The sequence below is a fragment of the Zymoseptoria tritici genome, chromosome 3 (assembly GCF_000219625.1).
Source record: "Zymoseptoria tritici IPO323 chromosome 3, whole genome shotgun sequence".
NCBI classification, from domain to species: Eukaryota; Fungi; Ascomycota; class Dothideomycetes; order Mycosphaerellales; family Mycosphaerellaceae; genus Zymoseptoria; species Zymoseptoria tritici.
In genome coordinates, this window is record NC_018216.1 from 84,331 (window position 1) to 104,291 (window position 19,961).

General features: G+C 53.7%; 9 protein-coding genes across 9 annotated transcripts; 4 read left to right on the forward strand and 5 right to left on the reverse strand.

The window, feature by feature from the left end:
* Positions 1-62: 62 nt before the first annotated feature.
* On the reverse strand, positions 63-1,072 carry MYCGRDRAFT_108395 (uncharacterized protein; the record flags this gene model as incomplete). The annotated part of the gene is made up of 2 exons (XM_003854617.1): positions 63-810; positions 863-1,072. 2 exons carry the CDS (start codon positions 1,051-1,053, stop codon positions 63-65), a joined length of 939 nt encoding a protein of 312 aa, XP_003854665.1.
* An 849-nt stretch (positions 1,073-1,921) lies between these two features.
* PAFA2401 (Paf1 complex protein) lies at positions 1,922-3,387 on the reverse strand (the record flags this gene model as incomplete). Its single annotated transcript, XM_003854616.1, has 2 exons — positions 1,922-3,012; positions 3,062-3,387. 2 exons carry the CDS (start codon positions 3,324-3,326, stop codon positions 1,922-1,924), a joined length of 1,356 nt encoding a protein of 451 aa, XP_003854664.1.
* A 609-nt stretch (positions 3,388-3,996) lies between these two features.
* MYCGRDRAFT_84945 (uncharacterized protein) lies at positions 3,997-8,421 on the forward strand (the record flags this gene model as incomplete). Its single annotated transcript, XM_003853574.1, has 1 exon — positions 3,997-8,421. One exon carries the CDS (start codon positions 3,997-3,999, stop codon positions 8,419-8,421), a length of 4,425 nt encoding a protein of 1,474 aa, XP_003853622.1.
* Positions 8,422-8,882: 461 nt separating this feature from the next.
* MYCGRDRAFT_38199 (uncharacterized protein) lies at positions 8,883-10,353 on the forward strand (the record flags this gene model as incomplete). The annotated part of the gene is made up of 4 exons (XM_003853575.1): positions 8,883-8,928; positions 8,983-9,593; positions 9,655-9,861; positions 9,922-10,353. The coding sequence occupies 4 exons, from the start codon at positions 8,883-8,885 to the stop codon at positions 10,351-10,353; spliced, it is 1,296 nt and encodes a 431-aa protein (XP_003853623.1).
* Positions 10,354-10,849: 496 nt separating this feature from the next.
* Positions 10,850-12,368, forward strand: CYP-67 (putative P450 monooxygenase; the record flags this gene model as incomplete). Its single annotated transcript, XM_003853576.1, has 4 exons — positions 10,850-11,025; positions 11,091-11,154; positions 11,211-11,983; positions 12,044-12,368. Coding segments are annotated over 4 exons (1,338 nt in total), but the record flags the coding sequence as incomplete, so codon positions are not given.
* A 281-nt stretch (positions 12,369-12,649) lies between these two features.
* On the reverse strand, positions 12,650-13,366 carry MYCGRDRAFT_17842 (uncharacterized protein; the record flags this gene model as incomplete). The annotated part of the gene is made up of 1 exon (XM_003854615.1): positions 12,650-13,366. A coding segment is annotated over one exon (717 nt), but the record flags the coding sequence as incomplete, so codon positions are not given.
* Positions 13,367-14,141: 775 nt separating this feature from the next.
* MYCGRDRAFT_27346 (uncharacterized protein) lies at positions 14,142-14,840 on the forward strand (the record flags this gene model as incomplete). Its single annotated transcript, XM_003853577.2, has 1 exon — positions 14,142-14,840. A coding segment is annotated over one exon (699 nt), but the record flags the coding sequence as incomplete, so codon positions are not given.
* A 1,261-nt stretch (positions 14,841-16,101) lies between these two features.
* Positions 16,102-16,626, reverse strand: MYCGRDRAFT_28269 (uncharacterized protein; the record flags this gene model as incomplete). Its single annotated transcript, XM_003854614.1, has 1 exon — positions 16,102-16,626. A coding segment is annotated over one exon (525 nt), but the record flags the coding sequence as incomplete, so codon positions are not given.
* Positions 16,627-18,831: 2,205 nt separating this feature from the next.
* MYCGRDRAFT_15744 (uncharacterized protein) lies at positions 18,832-19,860 on the reverse strand (the record flags this gene model as incomplete). Its single annotated transcript, XM_003854613.1, has 2 exons — positions 18,832-19,515; positions 19,624-19,860. Coding segments are annotated over 2 exons (921 nt in total), but the record flags the coding sequence as incomplete, so codon positions are not given.
* Positions 19,861-19,961: the final 101 nt, after the last annotated feature.

Here is a 19,961-nt window from a genome sequence, read left to right on the forward strand (position 1 = left end):
TTTTCACATATGCTAATCTTGACCTCTCACTCCCTCATGCACCTTCTCGCGCCCTTCCCAAGCTATCCATCATACGGAACAATCACTTGGTAAAACTCCAATCCCGCCGGCTTCGAATCCTCATCAGTCAATTGCCATCTTTTGTTATCGGCACTGTCCGACGCAGCCAAGCTGTTCACTTGATTATTGCAGACCATCCGACAAGTCTGATCCTTCTGCGGCACAACTTCGCACTTGAGAGCATCGTAGTCATCTGCCGCGATATCTTCAGAGGTGTTCACGTACACAAATCGTCCATCAGGTGATCGCCGTCTCTCCTCTGGAGTACCAGCTGAGTCCTGGTTCGCAACGAAGCCGGGGTACGTCGAGTTTCGAAGCGAGCCTTGGGCGTCAAGGCCGAAGACTCCGAACTCTCCATTCGGCTTGACCGTGAGAGGACCGCTGCCTCCGAGGAGTCCGAGAACTTCGTTGTTGCCGCCCGCGTTGACGGCCAAAAGCTTGAATCGAGGAGGAGGCACGGCAATAGTCTGAGTGACAATAGCCTTGGTGGTGCTCGAGACAGTTGTGGTGCGTGTCGAGGTGACCGTGCCGGTGGGAATGTTCAAGCACTTGCAAGCGGAAGAGATGGCCTGGGCCTTCTTGTAGCTCTCGAGACACTGCGGCTTGGGTTTGGGCGACTGCTGGCCGGGGTTCGCCTCTCGCTGGACGACCACCTTCTTGGACACAGTGCCAGCGCGTGCGGTCGTGGTGACTGGAGGCGCCTGGCAGACGACGCTGACTTTTGATGTGATGAACTCGGTGACCATAGGGCTGGAAAGGTGTCAGAGCTGGTAAGTGGCATTGCAATGGAGACGTCACTCACGCGTATGCGGTTGTGATCACTGTCACAGTTGGGCGTGGCTTGAGCGAGAGGTAAGAGCTGCAGTAGGCAGTGGCAGAGGCCTTCTGGGTGGCAGGAATGACTTTGGTCACAGCGGGGCAGTTCGCAGCCTTCTGTTGCTGAGGCAGAGCGACCGCAGAAGCCACCAATGCGGCGAAGAGGAAAGACTTCATGATGACAGTGGTCTTGAGAGCTGGAGATGGTGAAGAGGATTGCAGAACGGATGAACGAAGCAGGAAAGCGCCAGCGACAGCGACGTCTTATAGCGAAACACCAGCCATGAGCCACCAAACATGTTTTTCAGAGCATCGCGCGCCCCGAACATCTAGAGCCATCGTATCCAAGCGGAACTGCACCCTCTTAACCCAAAGTTTGCTAGTCCGTCGCATAGGAGCGATATTGAAAGCACACGCGGTCAGAATTCCGGTAGGTGGCTTTCATATCCACCCGCGAGAGGTCGAGAGGGAGGTCCAGAAGAATTGTGGAAAGTGGTAGACGCTAAGGATTCTTGCGCACGTTTTGTCCAACAGCCTTTTCCGGTTAGCCTTGTCGGTGGTTTGATCCTTTCTGATAGGTCTGGGCGCGGCCGGCAATGACTAGGGCATTTTGTCGCGGCGACTCCGTGAGTATCCATTCATTGGTGGCTGAACTTATTAGTAGGGCGTCGCAGGTCTTGACGAACACAAGGGAGAAGTTGACTGTTCAGAGCTGCCTCTTGAAGTTGTTGGACGCGGCTATTCAAGGCGGACATCGCTGTTTGATGAGACGTAGTGTGCAAGCTTGGCCAAGTATTGCATTTGATAGCGACGACGACCGCCGGAATATGTAGGAGGGATGCGTCCGGGCATCTGGGCTGTGGCTGCATGCGTCCTGCGTCGTCTCGACTTCCCACGAACTCTAACGGCGAGCTGCTGCGAGAACAGAGGATTCCGGTCGTACCATGTCGATAATAGCACGGGGCATTGCCATGCAGCACCTGTATACCGGTATGTCAACCACGCGGCTGCGTATCATTCGTTTCATACTGCACACCAACTCGCATCAGACCACCTCATCAACCCGCAACGCGGGATCCAGCATCGCCCTCTTCTCCATCTGACTCGCCTGCAAATCATCGTTCGGCTCCGTAACCATGACATTCAGCTCATCAATCTTCTCCTGTTGATCATACATCCTGCTACCCACCACTCTCTTCGGCCGCAACCCAGTCCTCTGCACAATCGGGTAGAAGTACGCTCCCTTGGCCAACCTCTTCGCATGTCCCTCTTCCGTCTCGGGATCATGCAATGCCAGAGCGACGGTGTCGTTGTAAAGGTTGTTCACATCACCGTGCTGGTTGTATGTCTCGTACGTCCGCAGTCTCTTATACTTGAATGCCATTTGATCGTCGGCCACTTCGTCGGTATAGAGGGCTGGGTCCTCGTTTTCAGGGTCGTTGACGTCGAGTTTGCGTTTGAGGTTGCGGACGGCCTCGGGGTTCTCTGGAAGGTAGTAATCGTAGTCGTACTCGCGGATAGGTTCTGGTCTCGTGGATCTCGACTCCTCCCATTCACGGAGTTTTTCCGAGAATGCTACTTCGGCGTCTTCATCGATGACTGGTCTGACAATTGCTGTGTCTAGACGGTCGTCGTATTCTCCCTTCCTTAAAGGATTTGTGATGAACTTCATAATCAAGAAGAAGCCAGTCGTGGGTATTGCTTCGGGGTCGGGCAGCACAGGGTATGAGTCGAGGAGTTTGAGGTCGGGATTCGTGGGATGCTTCGGATTCTTCCATGCGCTGAGCTCGGCATCTGATGGCTGTGCTCCTCTCAAGTTTGTTGTGCTGTCCTCGCCTTTGTACGCATCTCTTGGATATGCCACATCGAAGCCCTTGACAATATCTCGCATGATGTTGATCGGGTCATCCTTATTCACAGTCGCCTTCTTCTTCTTCGCATCATTTCGCAGCTTCAAGAGGTCCTTCGATGTGGATGAGGTAAAGTGCTGTGTGTTTTGTGATGATGTGTATTCTGTTCGGCGCAAGAACGACACCGCGCCAGTCGCTCCGCCTGCCTTGCTCAGCGCAGCAAGTGGTCGCAAGAGTGCTTTGTCCGCAGGGTGATGATTTGGAGGTCCAGGTCGCACCGAAATGGCTATCCGCCGTCAATATCGAACAGCGTCCACAAGTAATAGTCTACTCACCACTATCATCTCCCTCGAATACACCAGGTATACCCACGAGATCTATGGGCATACCCAGCTCCGCATCGATCTCCACACTCAATGGCTGCTCTCTTGCCAGTCGCGATGCATATGCAGCGCTCGTGTATTGTCCGCCTGATAGACCAGTCCCAGGGATCTCGAGCAGTTTCGGAGGATGCGGAGGTGGTGGTAGCGCATTGGAATATCGTATGCGCGCGATGTAGTCCTGGTGCACCACCTTGTCTCCTCGTTGGGCAGAGGCCATGATTGCGACTGAGAGGTCGATCCGCAGCAGGTGCTCGAAAGGTCGCGACGTCGGTGAGGAGGTTGAGAGCAGAGATGGAGCAGATGTTGTTGCACTTTGAATGAATCTCGAAAGCGCGAAGTAGAACTAGTTCTAAAGGTCGCAAGCATGTGAATTTCTGAGGCAGGTCAAGCGAGCCCAGCCACAAGCCGCGCCACGTCCTCCTTGATCACCACCGCACGCGACACTTTACTTGACCATCTCGTTACCATCGGTACGGTCCTGAACACGATCTGCGCATATCCCAGCAGACGACATCTTCCACCGGACGAATGCTGGAGAAATATCGCCATCGAATACCCCACACCCAGCGACATTGCATGGTTCACCAGGACTTTCCTCTTCCGGCAGATGATCCACGCTTGCCACGCTTTCAATTGATTCGACCTGAGCCAGCACTGCGGCGAGCTGCAGCGTGAGCTCTGCTAGCACTCCTTACTCATGAGCTGCTGAGGTTCTACACCGACCCACGTGCGAAATGGACGGGACGACGCCCATAGCCTCCGTGAGCAGTAGCGTGGCTGCGTCTGCGTCGAAGGTCGCCGATGTATTGGCGAGCTCCATATTGCCAAACATCACCTCTGCTACGCCCGCGGCGGTCGATGCAGTGGTCCAACGAACGACGCTGAGCATGCTGGGAGGTCTTCTCTTGGGTGTCTTCACAATCGTACCTTCATTTCTGTTCTGGCTGATCGGGTTCCTTACCTTGACTGTGCCAGGATGGCTCTTCTCTTTCTTCTCTACGAGCCTGACATTCACGATGAATATGACGACTCTGCTATTGCTCCTCTTGGTCATGGCCTCGACTGTGAGCTGGTTCGTGAGATACAGATTTCTGAACATGTACTCTCGACTTCCACCAGAGCCGCAAAGGAAGGAACCGCAAGTTGAGGTCTTCCCGGACTCACAGGAGACTGATTCGAAACCAGGACTGGCCAACTACTTCGATGAGTTTCTCAGCGCCATCAAAGTCTTCGGATACCTGGAGCGACCGGTGTTCCACGAATTGACACGGACCATGCAGACAAAGAAGCTGATTGCGGGCGAAACGTTGCTATTGGAGGAAGAGAAAGGTTTCTGTCTCGTCGTGGACGGTTTGGTCCAGATTTTTGTCAAGTCAAATCGTGCGCCGGAACACGATTCCTTCAATGAGTCTGCGATCGTTGATGACGACCAGAATGATGAGCGCTCTGGGGCGAATGGCAGCTATCAACTTCTCACCGAGGTCAAGAATGGCGCTCCCATGTCTTCATTGTTCTCAATACTGGCCTTATTCACAGATAACGTCAAGCTCCGTTACGACGAGCAGGAGAATCACATGGCAACGAGTGCATCCGCTGGAAACCTCAGGAACCACATGCGTTCTGTACCACCGGATGGTGGGACACCGGAGTTAGGCGGCTACGGTGGGTGGAATGGACCCTCTTCGCGCCCCGAATCCAGGCACAATCCAGATTCGGTGGCGAACGGAGGCATGGCGTTCAGAGACCCGCCTCCATTTCATCTTGACGAGAGCAACGAAACGGGTCAGCAGCGACAATCAAGTCGACGACCAAGTACATCTCGAGTTGGCAGCGGCCGGGGTAAGCCAACGACCAAGGCAGGTTCGGCTCATCCTGACATCGTTGCGAGAGCTACTGTCGATACAACAATCGCCATCATTCCAGCGAGTGCATTCCACCGCATTACAAGGATCTATCCCAAGGCGACTGCTCACATTGTGCAAGTCATCCTCACGCGGTTGCAGCGTGTCACTCTTGCGACTGCAAATTCATATCTCGGACTCACGAGCGAGGTTCTTCGCACGGAACGCTTGATGGACCGCTACACGAACTATGATCTGCCTGATTTCCTTCGAGGCGAAGCATTGCAACGGCTGAAGGACAAGTTTCGCAAGGATCAAGAGCGTGTCGGGCCCGAGGAGGGCATGAAAGGCATTGCACTGCACAACCCTCGTCTCGCTCATCGGAGACGGACTAGTAGCAGCCTTCGCCGTGATGTCGCAACGCAAGCGCGCATGTCGGTGCGGAATGGCAGTCTCCATGCTGGCGAAATGGATGGTGAACGCAGCGGAATGAGTGCCGGCGATTTGCTCACCAACATACACGCAGCACGGTCTCCCGGACGCAGAGGCCAGACCGGTAGCTTTTCTCAGCCGTACTCGGCTCCTCGACCGGCTCCCGGGGACGCCAACGATCCTATGAAACACCAGAAGCGCGACTCATTCAGCAGCGGCCATAACCCTCGAGCCGCTCTCCATCGACAAGAATCCATAGACGAGGACCTTATCTTCCGAGAGTCAATCATGGAATGCATGGCTAAAGCAATTGGTCTGACCAACTCCAAGGAAATCTTCCGCAGGGCAGCATCTGCTGCCCAATCACCACATCTAGTCTCGTATGACTCCAGAAAACAGAGCGCCGTCTTCAACAATGCCTTTGGGTTTATGGAGCCATTTGATGGCTCACAGGACGATTCAGAGTCCATGATATCCGCATCGGCGTTCAGTGTGGGTGGCTCCGCAAATATTCTCGACGATTTGAAGAATGAGATCGAGATTGTATTCTTCCCGAAGGAGTCGGTACTTGTTGAAGAGGGCGAGCGAAATCCTGGATTGTACTATGTGATCGATGGCTTCCTTGATGTCAGTGCATCTGTCGACGCACAAGAAGCCAGCTCAAACGTACTCGGCACAATGGCAACTTCTTCTGCGGCAGAAGACCTGCTCGGGACTGGTCATCGACGCGCTGTGTCCAGTGCCAAAAGATCTACTTCTGTAAGTGGTTCGGAGGCCTCTCGAAAGAAGAAGGCGGGCCAAGCAAAGAAGAGCTTGTTCTTGATCAAGCCAGGCGGGCTCGCGGGATATCTTGGAACAATCTCGTCTCACCGCTCATTCATCGATGTCACTGCGAAGACCGATGTCTATGTTGGATTTCTGCCTCGGATTGCCATTGAGAAGATTGTCGAACGACATCCTATCGTACTATTGACTATGGCCAAGCGGATGACAAGCCTGCTACCCAGGCTCATTCTACACATCGACTTCGCTCTGGAGTGGGTGCAAGTCAATGCTGGGCAGTCAATATACCATCAGAAAGAAGACAGCGATGCTATCTACATCGTCCTGAACGGTCGACTGAGAGCCATTCAAGAGAGCGACGACGGCAAGATGAAGGTGACTGGGGAATACGGCCAAGGCGACAGCGTGGGTGAGCTGGAAGTGTTGACCGAGACTGCTCGTTCGAGCACCTTGCATGCGATTCGTGATACAGAGCTTGTGAAGTTCCCCAAGACACTCTTTAACAGCCTTGCGCAGGAGCACCCTGGCATCACCATCAAAGTGTCAAAGATCATTGCATCTCGCATGAGAGCACTCATCGAGAATCCGATGAACGAATCCGACAGCTACAACAAGCTCGCAGTCGAGCGTCCGAAGGTGTCCACGACGTCAAACCTTCGGACCGTCGCGATTATACCTTGCACAGCCGGTGTGCCTGTTGTTGAGTTTGGCAACAAACTTCACAATGCCCTCAATCAGATTGGTACACCAAATGGCGTATCTGTGCTGAGCCAATCGACGATCTTGAATCATCTCGGCCGACATGCATTTAGCAAGATGGGAAAGCTCAAGCTCTCTCAATATCTGGCTGATCTTGAAGAGAAGTACGGGCTTGTCATCTACGTCGCAGATGCCAGCGTCAAGTCGCCTTGGACGCAGACTTGTATCAGCCAAGCTGATTGCATCTACCTCGTGGGTCTCGCAGAAGGGTCTCCCGCGATCGGGGAATACGAGCGATTTCTACTGACCACCAAGACCACCGCCCGGAAGGAACTGATCCTGCTACATACCGAGCGATATTGTCCCTCGGGAACCACTCGCTCATGGATGCGGAACAGAACTTGGATCAACGGTGGTCATCATCATGTGCAAATGGCGTTCAGAAGTTCGCCGGAACCGGTCCACCCACCTCAGTTCAAGCGATTCGGCACCGCCATCAAGCAGCGAGTGCAAGTTCTGCAAGCCGAGATTCACAAATACACCTCGCGCAAAGTCAGACAGACTCCGCTATACTCCGCCGAGACGCCCTTCAAAGGCGACTTCCATCGTCTTGCGAGGAGGCTGTGCAACAAGAGTGTTGGTTTAGTGCTTGGTGGCGGAGGAGCTCGTGGCCTTGCGCATGTGGGAATCATTCGCGCACTGGAAGAAGCTGGACTGCCCATTGACATCATTGGTGGCACATCGATCGGCTCCTTTGTCGGTGCCGTCTACGCACAAGATGCCGATGTTGTACCAATGTATGGTCGGGTCAAGAAGTTTGCCGGCCGCATGGGCAGCGTATGGCGATTTGCCTTGGACGTGACGTACCCCTCCGCGTCCTACACCACTGGTCACGAATTCAATCGCGGCATCTTCAAGACATTTGGCGACAGCCAGATCGAAGACTTCTGGCTGGAGTTTTACTGCAACTCGACCAACATCACAAAATCCCGATCCGAGACGCACACAAGCGGATATGTCTGGCGATACGTGCGTGCATCGATGTCGCTGGCTGGTCTTATCCCTCCGATGTGTGACGAAGGCAACATGCTACTCGATGGAGGCTACACAGACAATCTCACCGTTGCCCACATGAAAGCCCTGGGCGCAGACCACATCTTCGCCGTCGACGTCGGAGCTCTAGACGACGATACGCCCCAAGCCTACGGCGACAGTCTCTCCGGTTTCTGGGCCTCCCTCAACCGCTGGAATCCCTTCTCCTCCTACCCGAACCCACCCACCCTTTCCGAGATCCAGGCTCGCCTAGCATACGTGAGTTCAGTAGACAACCTCGAACGCGCGAAGAAAATTCCCGGGTGCAAATACATGCGACCTCCGATTGAGGCGTATGGAACCCTGGACTTCGGCAAATTTGACGAGATTTATCAGGTCGGATATCAGTACGGCAAGAAGTATTTGGCGGAATTGAGGGAGGAGGGCGTGCTTCCGGGTGTGGAGGAGACGGAAGAGAAGCGGAATTTGAGGAGGACGATGGCGCCGAGACGGGCTAGTATTTGAGTGATGGGACGATAGTTTGAGGTTGCCTTCCGCTGTAGTTCTAGCTGATTCTTGTGAAGGCAGATACTGTACAGACGTAGCGAACGGATCAGAGCACTCGGTCGGATAACTTGTTTCTCAGACATTCAAGCCGATGCACTCTTCGATTGCTCACGAGTCACGACTTCCGATGTGCTATTCATGGCTTAGAAATACTTCGGAAACATTCCGTGCCTATAAGGATTGCTTTACCGGCACTCCTTGTACAATTTCTTGCGAGGCGATCGGCTCGGCTTATGTGCTGCAGGAACCAACCACGCAGCTGAATCGATCGGCTCGGCAATTAAACGGAGCTCACAATGACGCCGATGATGTGCGTTTCGAACTCTACCATACTTAAGGTAAGCTTGAATACCACACTCTCTCCAAGTGAGGCAAACAGGCTTCGGAACATCAGGCATAACATTCAACTCCACATCGCAATGTCCTCCAACAAGAAAGACTTTGAAATTGCCATTATCGGCGGAGGTACGCTGCACCGAAGCACGCATTAACGTCTGTCCTTTATAACGAGAACCGCAGGCATATCCGGTCTCACCCTCGCCATAGCCCTGCACTCCAGGGGCATTCCCATCACCGTCTATGAGCAAGCTCCTCATTTCGCCGAGATAGGAGCCGGCGTCTCATTCACGGACAATGCCGGGCAAGCCATGAAGATATGTCACGCCGGAATCTACGAGGCATTCGAACGTGTGCGGACGTCCAACATGTGGCCTGAGAAGGCAAAAGTCTGGTTCGACTACCATGATGGCTACCACGACAAACCGGACACGCACGTCTTTACGATATCCAACAAGATAGGTCAAGCCGGCGTTCATCGCGCACATTATCTGGACGAGTTGGTGAAGCTGTTACCAACCGAACGCGCCCAATTCGGAAAGCGACTGGAGAAGTTGGACAAGACTTCGAATGAACGGTGGAAGCTGAACTTCGCGGATGGATCTTCAGCGGAAGCGGATGCAGTCATTGGATGTGATGGCATCAAGTCGAAAGTGAGGCAGTTGATGTACGGCAAAGATCACCCCTGTGCATATCCGACGTATACCCACAAGTATGCGTATCGGGCGCTGGCGACGATGGAAGATGCAGTCAAAGCGGTTGGAGGGGAGAAGGCGCAGAATGCGTGTATGCATGTGAGTGATCAGGTGGTTTGGTGGCCGTACGCTTCGATACTGATCGATTGTGACGCTTTAGATGGGCCCAGGAGGCCATGTGCTCACGTTCCCTGTCAATCACGGCAAGACGTTGAACGTCGTTGCGTTTCACACTACAAAGAAAGACTGGCCTGACCACGAGAGACTGACCGTGCCGGCCAAACGGGAAGAAGCGATGAAAGACTTTGAAGGATTTGGTCCCAATGTCACCAAGCTTTTGCAGCTGTGTGAACCGAATCTCGACATTGTAAGTCAACTCTTACTGTTTGCCGCATCGACCCAGGACTGACCTGCGTTGCCTCTATAGTGGGGGATCTTCCACCTGGGCGACAATCCCGTACCAAACTTCGCCAAGGGAACAGTCTGTCTCGTCGGTGATGCCGCACACGCAACCTCACCGCATCACGGCGCCGGCTCAGGTCTCTGCATAGAAGATAGCGCCGTCATCGCCTCACTACTAGCCGACGAGTCGGTGCAATCTGCCTCCGATATCGGAGCTATATTCGCAACTTTTGACGAAGTACGACGAGAACGAGGGCACTGGCTAGTACAGAGCAGCTATAGGATGGGGAACTGCTATGAATGGTTGACCGATGGAGTCGGCGAGGACTTCGGCAAGATTGAGGAAGAGATCAATCGCAGGAATGCTGTTATTGCGGATGTGAATGTTCAGGGTATGTGTGACGAGGCGAGAGGTGTGTTGAGGAAGAAGTTGGGGAGCGAGGCGGTCAAGTCATGATGTAGCATAGCAATGTATGGCGTTCAACGATTGACCTACCAGAACAAGCGAGGTATCGCCAATTGCTGTGTTGTGGAAAGAGGCGGATGAGGTCACGATTCTACAGCTCAACAGTAAATTGAGTTGGACAGCGCATCGGTGTTCGATGCAGCATTGCGTACGATCACAATGCTGCAGTGTATAATGCTCAGGTACCTTGGTACCTCTAGCAGGTATAGCCCATTCGACCGAGGTGGCTGATAGGGTCTCCGCCGGTGGACTACAGGGAAACCATGTGATCACGAAACGTCCATGAAGTATACAAGAGGGTTTCCTTGGTCATCGCTGACATCCAGAATACACTCGAGAAGCTGGAAGACAGCTCCTTCATCTCTATCAGCTACACTACATTCTTACAACAGGAACCTGACATCGGAACATGGACAGTATTTCTACCTCACCTTCGGTTTTACCCTTCACCGCCACGTGGGTGCTCGCAATCCCATTCATCGCTACACTTCTCCTAACGCTCTTGCGACGTTATCTCGCCTTGCGAACGATACCTGGACCTTTCCTCGCATCGCTCACTGATCTATGGCTAGCGCTGAGAATATGGCGCGGCGAATATTTCGTAGACATTGTGTCTGAACTCCACAAAGCATACGGACCTGTTGTTCGGACGGGACCGAATCGGTGAGTCTCGACGCAGCCTGCATCGATGCATCGTTGTCTATTCATGGTTGACTTCTTCTTCTCAGGGTCTCTTTTGCATCCGCGGAAGCCATACCGGAAATTTATGGCACTTCGAAAGTCTACTCGAAGGTATGCCAAAGCGTTCAATGATGCTCTGAGATAGTTCACTCACCACGCTATGACAGGCAGCATCATACCAGCCAATGACACTTCTGGCCAAGGGTCAAGAGATTCCCACAATCGTCACTCTTCGAGACGAGAAGCGTGTCACTGAGATCAAAAGACATGTATCGAATGGGTTCGCCCAAAGCACATGGCTCAAGCAGGAACATCAGATCGACGGGACCATCGACATCCTCCTCGATCAGCTTCGCAAAAGAGCAGGCACGGTCATCTCTCTCAATAAATGGCTGAGCTTCTGGGGATTCGACACGCTTACAATGCTTGCATTCTCTGACATGCAAGGCCACATGGAAGCCGGCGCAGAAGTCGACAAAACTTCTGCCGGTGCTAAAGCTCGCTTCGATCATTGGAGAGCTTGGGCTCTGCTGCCCTCGCTTGAAGCTCTCCTGTACAAGAACCGCTTTGTGCAAAGCTTCCAGAAGCCGTCGAGTGGTTTGGCGAAACTAGCCATGAAACGCATCGAGGAGCGAAAGGCATCCACGGACGAGGATGCACCCGATCAGGATCTGCTAGGCCGATATCTGGCGGCCAGCAAGAAAGCACCTGATATGATAGGATCTCGAGACGTGATGGCTCTGACAATCTCGACCATCCACGCTGGCTCTGAGACGGTGGCCCATACATCGTCTTTTGCTTTAGCGTACGCACTGGACAAAATGGAGATTTTCCAAAAGCTTGAACAGGAGATCTTGACTGCTGGTATTCGGAGCTCTCCGGCAGCATACGCGGATGTTGAGAAGCTACCATATCTTGATGCGATCATCCGTGAAGCATTGTGAGTCTTGGGGTTCTGGTCACAGTGGAATAGATCTTGCTGACTGCTCCCTCCCAACAGACGTTTCAGCGCATCTCCGAATACCATGGAGCGAACCATTCCTCCAGCAGGCGCGGAGATCTGCGGAGTAGCCTTACCTGGTGGGACGGACGTCTCTGTCGCCAAACCTTGCACCTCTCGTGACGAAAGCATCTTTGGACCACATGCGGATCAGTTCGACCCCGAGAGGTGGCTGCATGCCGACGAGCAGCAAAGAAGAGAGATGGAACACGCTACGCTGGCCTTCAGCTTCGGGAGGAGGGTCTGCATCGGGCAGCATTTGGCAAGGATTGAGATGAAGAAATTGATCGCCACCGTTGTGAGGGAGTTCAAGGTGAGTGGACTCGGTCCCGGGACCGCCAAGTGATTGGAAACTGACCTTGGGATTGGCAACAGATTCAGCCTGTGAATGTCGGAATTGGTGACTGGGATGGTAATTTCAAGAAGCTCGATCTCGATGTGAAGCTTACACCAAGAGTTCGCTGAGGTGTAGCAGAGACCGCGCTCAGCTTGTTGTGTGCGAGATATTTCCCAGGATGGGCCCCATGTTGATGTAAGGCTGCTATCTCCAGAAGCATAGTCGGCGAATTGGAGTCCGGAGACCAGAACCTACAACTTCGCCCCACCGCTTCCGCTTGCCCTTCTAATCAGCTCCACGCATACATCGGGCTTACTCAAATACGGCGAGTGTCCTCCCTCCAGATCGACAAACTCCCAGTCCCCCTGCACACCCTCACGTGCAACAAGCTCCTCGAAGATCTTCTTGTACCTCAATGGTGGCATCGCTCGATCGTCCAGGCAAGTAATATATGTACACGGCAGGCCCTTCCAACCCATGGTCTCCACCTTTGCGTAGAAAACGTCTTCGACATGTCCCAACAGATGCTTGCTCGCTTCCGCCGCAAGCGCCGGTTCGAGATCGTGATAGAATGCTCCGATGGGGTCAATGGCTGAGGCGATCCCCGTCGTTTCATTGAGAGTAGTGAAATTGGGTCTGCGGACGTGAGCAGGACGCACAGACTGCCCCTCAGTGAGGACGAAAGAGGCCAGAAATATCAGCCGACGTATCTTTTTCCTCGCTTGCGACGAAAGTCGAGCGACGGCTTCGCCTCCGGGAGCTCCGCCGTAGCTGTGAAAGAGAGGGATTACGCTGTCTGAATTTGCAGCCGCGGATTCGATGGTAATCTTGATCTTTTCGACGTCTTGAAGGAAGACATTTCCAGCGGGCTTACTGGTGGTAGAGGAGGGTAGATGTGGCACGGAGACGGCGTATCCGGCAGCGCGGAGCTTTTCGGCCAGTATGTTGAAGTGCCATGGTTGATGGTATGCTCCGTGAACCAGAACGACGTGGTGCCCGAGCATGTTTTTGGCGTTGAAGATGGAGTCGAGCGAGAGGAACTGGTATGTAGTACAAGCTGATGTTCCGGACCTTCCGGATCGAACAACGATCCCCTGCCCCTTCATCGGAGTAGCTGACCAGGGTCATTGCTATCCTTGTGGAGTCAATTGACACTGTGACAGCGCTGGCCGAACGAGATCGTCTTCAAGAAATTGTTGAAGATGGTGGTCGTAATCAATTCCCGGGTCCAGTAAGTGACCGGTACCATGGATCTGAGAGCTTGGATGAACCTCGACCGACGCATCTTCTTCGGTACTCCTAAGGTGAGTCATTCGATCTTGTCGCACGTCGTTCTTTCGTAAGTCAACTGACTGTGCCAGTCCTTCCGTCTCTTGCGACTTCTCGACTTTTACGAGAGTCGCAACTTGCCATTCTGAACACAACACCATTGTTCCAGATCACACCAACATGGATCTGCTAGCAGACCTCAACTTCCTGGCGAACATTGCACACGTATCGGACAACCTTGGAAGTGTTGAAGATGCCGTGCAGCGCTGGACCGCTCTTTTTGGCTACGAACCCGAGGAAGCCGAGGAGCACATCACGGAGCAACGCGCAGACCTCGGCGCCGGTCTTATCTCAAAAGCCCTCTGGGAATCTGTCCAGACCTCCGGAAGCGCCGACGGGCATGACCGAGAGTCATACACACATCTCCTGAAGATCTTGAATCGCAAAGATCGGAAGAGCGACAGCGTAGGGAGTGATGCGGTGGGCGGCGAGTATCTCGTCAGACTTGGCCGTCAGAACATGACCTCCCGCCAGATCATGGAGGCCGCTGGTCTCGGCGAGAGACCCAAATCCTTCATCGGAGTATCCGGAGCGGAGGAGCACAATTGTGCAAGCTTTTGCATCGTGAGCAGCGCAGCAAGGCAGCGTATCATCAACTGGGCTTTGCAGCGTCAACTGCGATGTCCAGACTTCATCCCGATCTCGATCGCGCCCAAAGTGTTCGACGGCGACTCGATAGCCCCTACGCTTGGGAGGCAAGCTATCCTCCCTCAGCATCGCATGAAGCATATTAGACATCCACCGAGGCCACGACAGGACGAGTACCCAGTCTGGTATTTCTTCTATGGTACACTGCAGAATCCGGATACGTTGCGATCTGCACTCAATGGCTCCGACCAGGATGAGTACGACTTGCGGCCCACGAAGGTGTTTGGCGGGAAGCTCGTGAGTTGGGGCGGCAAGTACAAGGCGTTGGTCGACGACTCTTCGTCTGTAACACCGTATGCAGGAGCCATGGCAAATGCTGTGGAGGGTAGCGCTTATCTCGTGCAGTCGGAGTGCCGCGAAGACAGCCTTCGAATCTACGAGACGAAGGCATACGAAGTCGTAAGGTGCTTGATCGAATTCGCAGATGGGAGCGAGATCTTGGGCTGCACATTTCGGTTTCGGAATGCCGAGTCTCTTGTCTAGACGGAGCATCGAATCGAACAGGAGAAACCGCACGCAGCAGGATAATCACACATACTGCGCCTGCCCGACTCCGAACGGCGCTCCGACCTCCAACCACTCCAAATTCGCCATCTGCTGCCCGTACCACGCCTCACTGATATTCTCGTTGCCGAAAAAACCTGCGTCTTCCAGATTCATCCCGCCGAAGACGTCTGTCGCCTGCAGACCACCGCCATTCACGAGTCCATTCGCATCGACCGGAAGGGCAGCGCGCAGACTCGGATACGGGGAGTTGGCAGAGGTCGGAGCTTGTGAGACGGCACGGCTGCGTGCTTGAACGTCCAGCACCTGGGCTTTCATGGTGTTGAGAATCTGGATTGCGTTGCGAGCAGACGGGATTTGGTCCTCGTGGAAATTGAGAATCGCGAGACACCGGTTCCACGCTGTGGGCATGTCGGAGACATTGGGCTCGGGGCGGTAGGCATCGATTTTGGTGTAGGCCAGGAGGACAATGGCAGAGGAGAATGTGACTGCGATTCATGATCAGTGGTCAGTCTTCCAGGAAGAATAATAGCGCTACTTACAGTAGACCGAATGCCAGCCAGAGGATCGGTAGAGCGTCCCAAGATTGGCGTACACTGAGTCGATGAGACGGCAGGCTGTGGACACACAACTATTGCAGCAGGCACGAATGACCTCGTCACCAAGGACATTGTGCATTGGAGGGCGGGCTTCGCGCTTGGATGCCATTAACAGGAGCGGTCGCAGTGACAGAAGACGGACATATAGGTATCTAGACACGTCAGTTTGGTATATGCAATGTAGCCCATCGAGCTGACGTACCTGCAGAATAGGACTTGCTGCTGGAGCTGGATGTGATCTTCGGTTGAAGGTCGTGACTCTCGACCTTGTACTCGGAGATATTCTGGAACAGTCTGTAATCATGTTAGCAATCGCATTCATTGTGATGAGCTCCGATGGTCCAGATACTCACCTCGGCGAACTTGTCCAGCCTCCGATTGAAATTCAGAACAGGTGCAACTAGCTCCGCTGCTTGCGTCGCGCTGTTTCCGCCGCGATCTCGATAGAACAAGTCTAAGATCTCGTCCAGAATCTCGAACAAGCCGCAGGAAGAGGTGAATAGCCCTAGTCTTGACAGTGCCTCTTTCGGCTGTGTTGCCTCGATTCTGTCGCTCAGGTACTCATCGTCGACCATTGAAGGTATTGGGACGCTTGTGGAATGTCCAATGATTGACGGACGACCGAAAGTCATGGATAGCAATCGGTCCAAGTGGATGCATGTATGCCAGATCCGACGACGCATTTGAACCTCGAGCTGCGTATTGCCTTTTCGGCCAATTTGGTCAACATGTAGTCCCAAAGACTGCGCCATGCGGATGGCGAGACCGGCCGAATTCCAACATCGGCTCGCATACTCCGTCGATTGGAGATATACAGCCATAAGTAAGAGCATTTGCACTAGCGATATGCTGGTAGAGTCGAGTATATCGAACGGGTAGGCCTGTCTCGATCGTTGATAGAAATTGTCCGAGACCGACGATTTCTGCCCAGGATCAAGGTGACTGCTGAACTTGCAGCCAACCGCGAAGACAAGATTGAGCGTTGAGTTGAATGCAGCTTCTTCCGCTTCGGAAGTCTCCTCGGAATGTGCTTCTGGGCCATTGTCTGTCCATAGCTGTTCGTATTTCCGTTGAAAGGTAGGGCGATGAAGGACCGGGAAGAGAGGGTGTACAAATTCCCAGAAACAGGTTACGAAGTTATCAGCTTGACGGCGCATGGGAAGAACGGCCATCCCCCCGTCAGTCTGCGGCTATGAGGTGTCAGCTCGGACAAGAAACGCACAGTGAATCACAGCGAAATAGAGAGGTGGATCGGCATGCCGGATACGCACCGGAAGACGTTCAGGCACTGGAGCTGAACTACGAGATCGAAAGTCTGCGCTCCGCCGACCATCGAGGCTCTCGCGGCCGACCGGCGTGGATGTGCCATTCTGGCTTGGCATCACGGTCCGGAGGAAGGCCACAGTCGAAGATGGTCCATAGAGGTCCTCATCGTGGCGGGCAGCGATAGTTGCAAGGCCATCAGCTCTTCCGCCATGCCATTCTCGATTGAACAGTGGAGGGAGTAGTGACTCGGCTGGTCGTTTGCCACTCCGAGGAGTCAGTGCTAAGGAGGGAGGGTTGCTTGATTTCCGATCTTGCTGGTCTGTACAGTCTGTCAGCCAATTCGACAGCTTTGCACGTGTTACTCGTACTGATGACCGGTCTCTGTATGCTCCCAAGGTCCGATAGTGCTTGCGCAGCGTCTCTCCTCACCGTGGGATCCGATTGAAATGAATGCTGCGCCGTTTGCTGCTGCGATCGAATAGCACCACTCGGAATCGCGACGCTTGGGCTGAGTTGTGGAACATGGCGTGTCCTTCTTCTCCGGACATAATTGAAATTACATGTCGCCGCGACTCCGCGTTCCTCGCAAGCGACACATATCGGTTGGCGTCCATCGCATCGCGTTTTCCGTTCTCGACACGGTCCGCAGGCTTGAGAGACTCGTTGGCGCTTGGCGGATGGCGCCTCATCGCCGAAGTCATTCTCTTCGTGGGACTTTGTCGGCTCCGACAGGGGAAGTGAGTTGGTCTCCATGGTGTGGAGTCCAAAGATCGGATATATCGATCCGTTTGGAGAGATGCGGTGCTGGGATTCAGTTTTTACTGCCGACATTCGGCTCAAGGCTCGGCTGTGATTAGTCAGCTATCGGCTGTGTGGCCAGACATGAACCATACTTTACCCTTGGGTAGACTTCATCCTTTGGCTTCTTTGTCCATGCTGCACTGCCTCAACGATCATGTTTCGACCCCACCGCCTAGCTTTGTGTGCGTTGGCACTCTCCAGATTCGATGCTGAATCTCCCTGAGCATTCCCGTCCAGATTGCGGGCCTGACCTGGCGCATCGATCGATCGAAAGTCATTCTGGAAGTCCTTCGCGAGAGCGGCATCGATGCAGGCACGCCTAGAGCTGTCGCTTTCAAGTCCAGTCCGAATAGAATAGTCACAGCCGCGGCCAAACGAAGAATGGGCATGTCAGACTCGCCGGCCCGATAGCTGAACCAGCCTGCACCCACCGCAGCTAGCCTCTAAATGGACTGCCTCGTCGATCAGTACTTGGGGTCGATCTACGACCCCAAATTCGGGTATTTTGCATTGCAGTTCGAAGTATAAGGAGGTGCAACGGATGGAATTATGGTTACGTATCCCAACATACAGTCGAGCGTGGGTTGCCGCTCGACTCGTGCATTATCGCGCTTTATTGCATGTAACCGCGCTACACTAGCACGCCTCAAGATGGATCTCTAGGTTCGTGCCCGAGGCGCATATATTTGATCAAGGCTTCTCTACAGCGAGACGTCTAGTCCCCAGCGAGAGCCACCTACGTCCTTTTCAGCAAGACACTTTCTCTACAACGCTCTTTCAGTCCCACTTGATCGGTCCCTCCCTCACGCACTAAACCTATTCTCAACCACGTCTCTGATAGTCGCAGCTATGCACTTCTCTGTCCTGACGGTACTCGAGCTCCTCATCATTGAGACCACTGCCTGCGGCTCCAGCTACGTCTGCCAAAACGTCGACGGCACCGGTCTCTGCGTTGCCGATATCCTATGGGTGCATCCATTCAGCGAGCACGCCTGCGCAGGCTGGTACCACGACCGTACGTGCGGTGGAACGACGCCTGGTTTCTTCGGAGAAACATGGAAGTGCCTCATCCGGAAAGAGGACCACAACCTCGACTACTGCGGTTTGCACAAGAGGTACAATGACCGCGAGGGGAAGTTCGATTGCCCAACCCCTCAAAAATGGCAGCTGGGCCGGCGCTGGGCGCAGTCTGTGCAGTCTTGGGTATGTTCAGGCGTGGATTGGACAGGTTCACAGTCCTCGGGTTGGATTTGGCTATGCTCTGCCTTGAAGAAAAGCGCCTATTCGTGAGCCATAGCAGATTGCCAGTCCTCAAATCCCGCATCTTCGCCGTCTCGATCTAGCATGTATTTGAATCTCCCATGCTCTCTGTACTGCTGCAAGACATATGGAGGAATGTCCTCGTTGTTTTCGACGCGGTCATACAGCTCAGTGGGCCGGCCAAATAGATCTTTGCCATTTCTTACACGGTCCATCATGACACCAGCATCTCTGTTATAGCCTGTATTCCAGCCTTGGTGTGAAAAGCCGTGCATCTTCTTGCGCATCTCATCAACAGTCGCGAAGCAGCTAGAGCAATGCCAGCCGGCGTTGTACAGAGCACCCCGATCCCACCATCTCCGGAATGCGGCTGCGAGCAACCATCCTGGCCCGAGAAGTCCTTGTCGTAGGTCGTTTGGAGGTATCGTGAGTGCTCCTTGGTATATTGTAGCATCTGGATGCGCCCACTGTGGTCCGCGGTGTCGCCATTGGAAGGAATAGTAGAAGAAATCGGTATGCAAGACGAGCCGGGCAGGAAAATTGCAGTGTCGTAACAACATCATAACTCCCGGCCGTACGATCTCGTCCATGTCGCCAACAACCAGAGCGTCACCGTACGAGATTTCTGCTCGAGTGCCCTGTAGCCCGGGGAGAACCTCGTTCAGGAGCGAGTTTCGAAACCAGTCTTCGTGGTCCCAGATACGAGTGGATGCGATCGGATCGTGGACCTAGGAAGCAAGGGTAGAGGGTCAGCAGAAGTCGGAGCCAATCTGGAAGCCAAGTCCTGTCGTCCGATATAATCTCAGACCACGCAAGTCTTTTGCAAAGATTCTTACGACTTTGTGAATGATTTTGTGGTGGAAGTCCTTGAATCGGGACCAGTTTTCTTGCAAATAGAGAGGTTTCGGCTTTCCGGTAAAGGTCGTGTCCGATTCGACGACAACAAAGTAATCGACGTATGGTGCCAAAGATTGAAGCCGGATTTCTAGCCAGTCCAGCTCCGTAGCAAAAAGGGTCAGATCGTAGACCTTCCGACTGCGGTTCTTGTAGAGCTTGAATCCATGCGACCGACACGTTGAGTCGGCATCTTGCGGTGACAAGAAAGCCTGATCTCCTATGCCAAATTCCGTCGTATAGCTCGCAAGGCTGGGATTCACTTCGTGACGCCTACTAT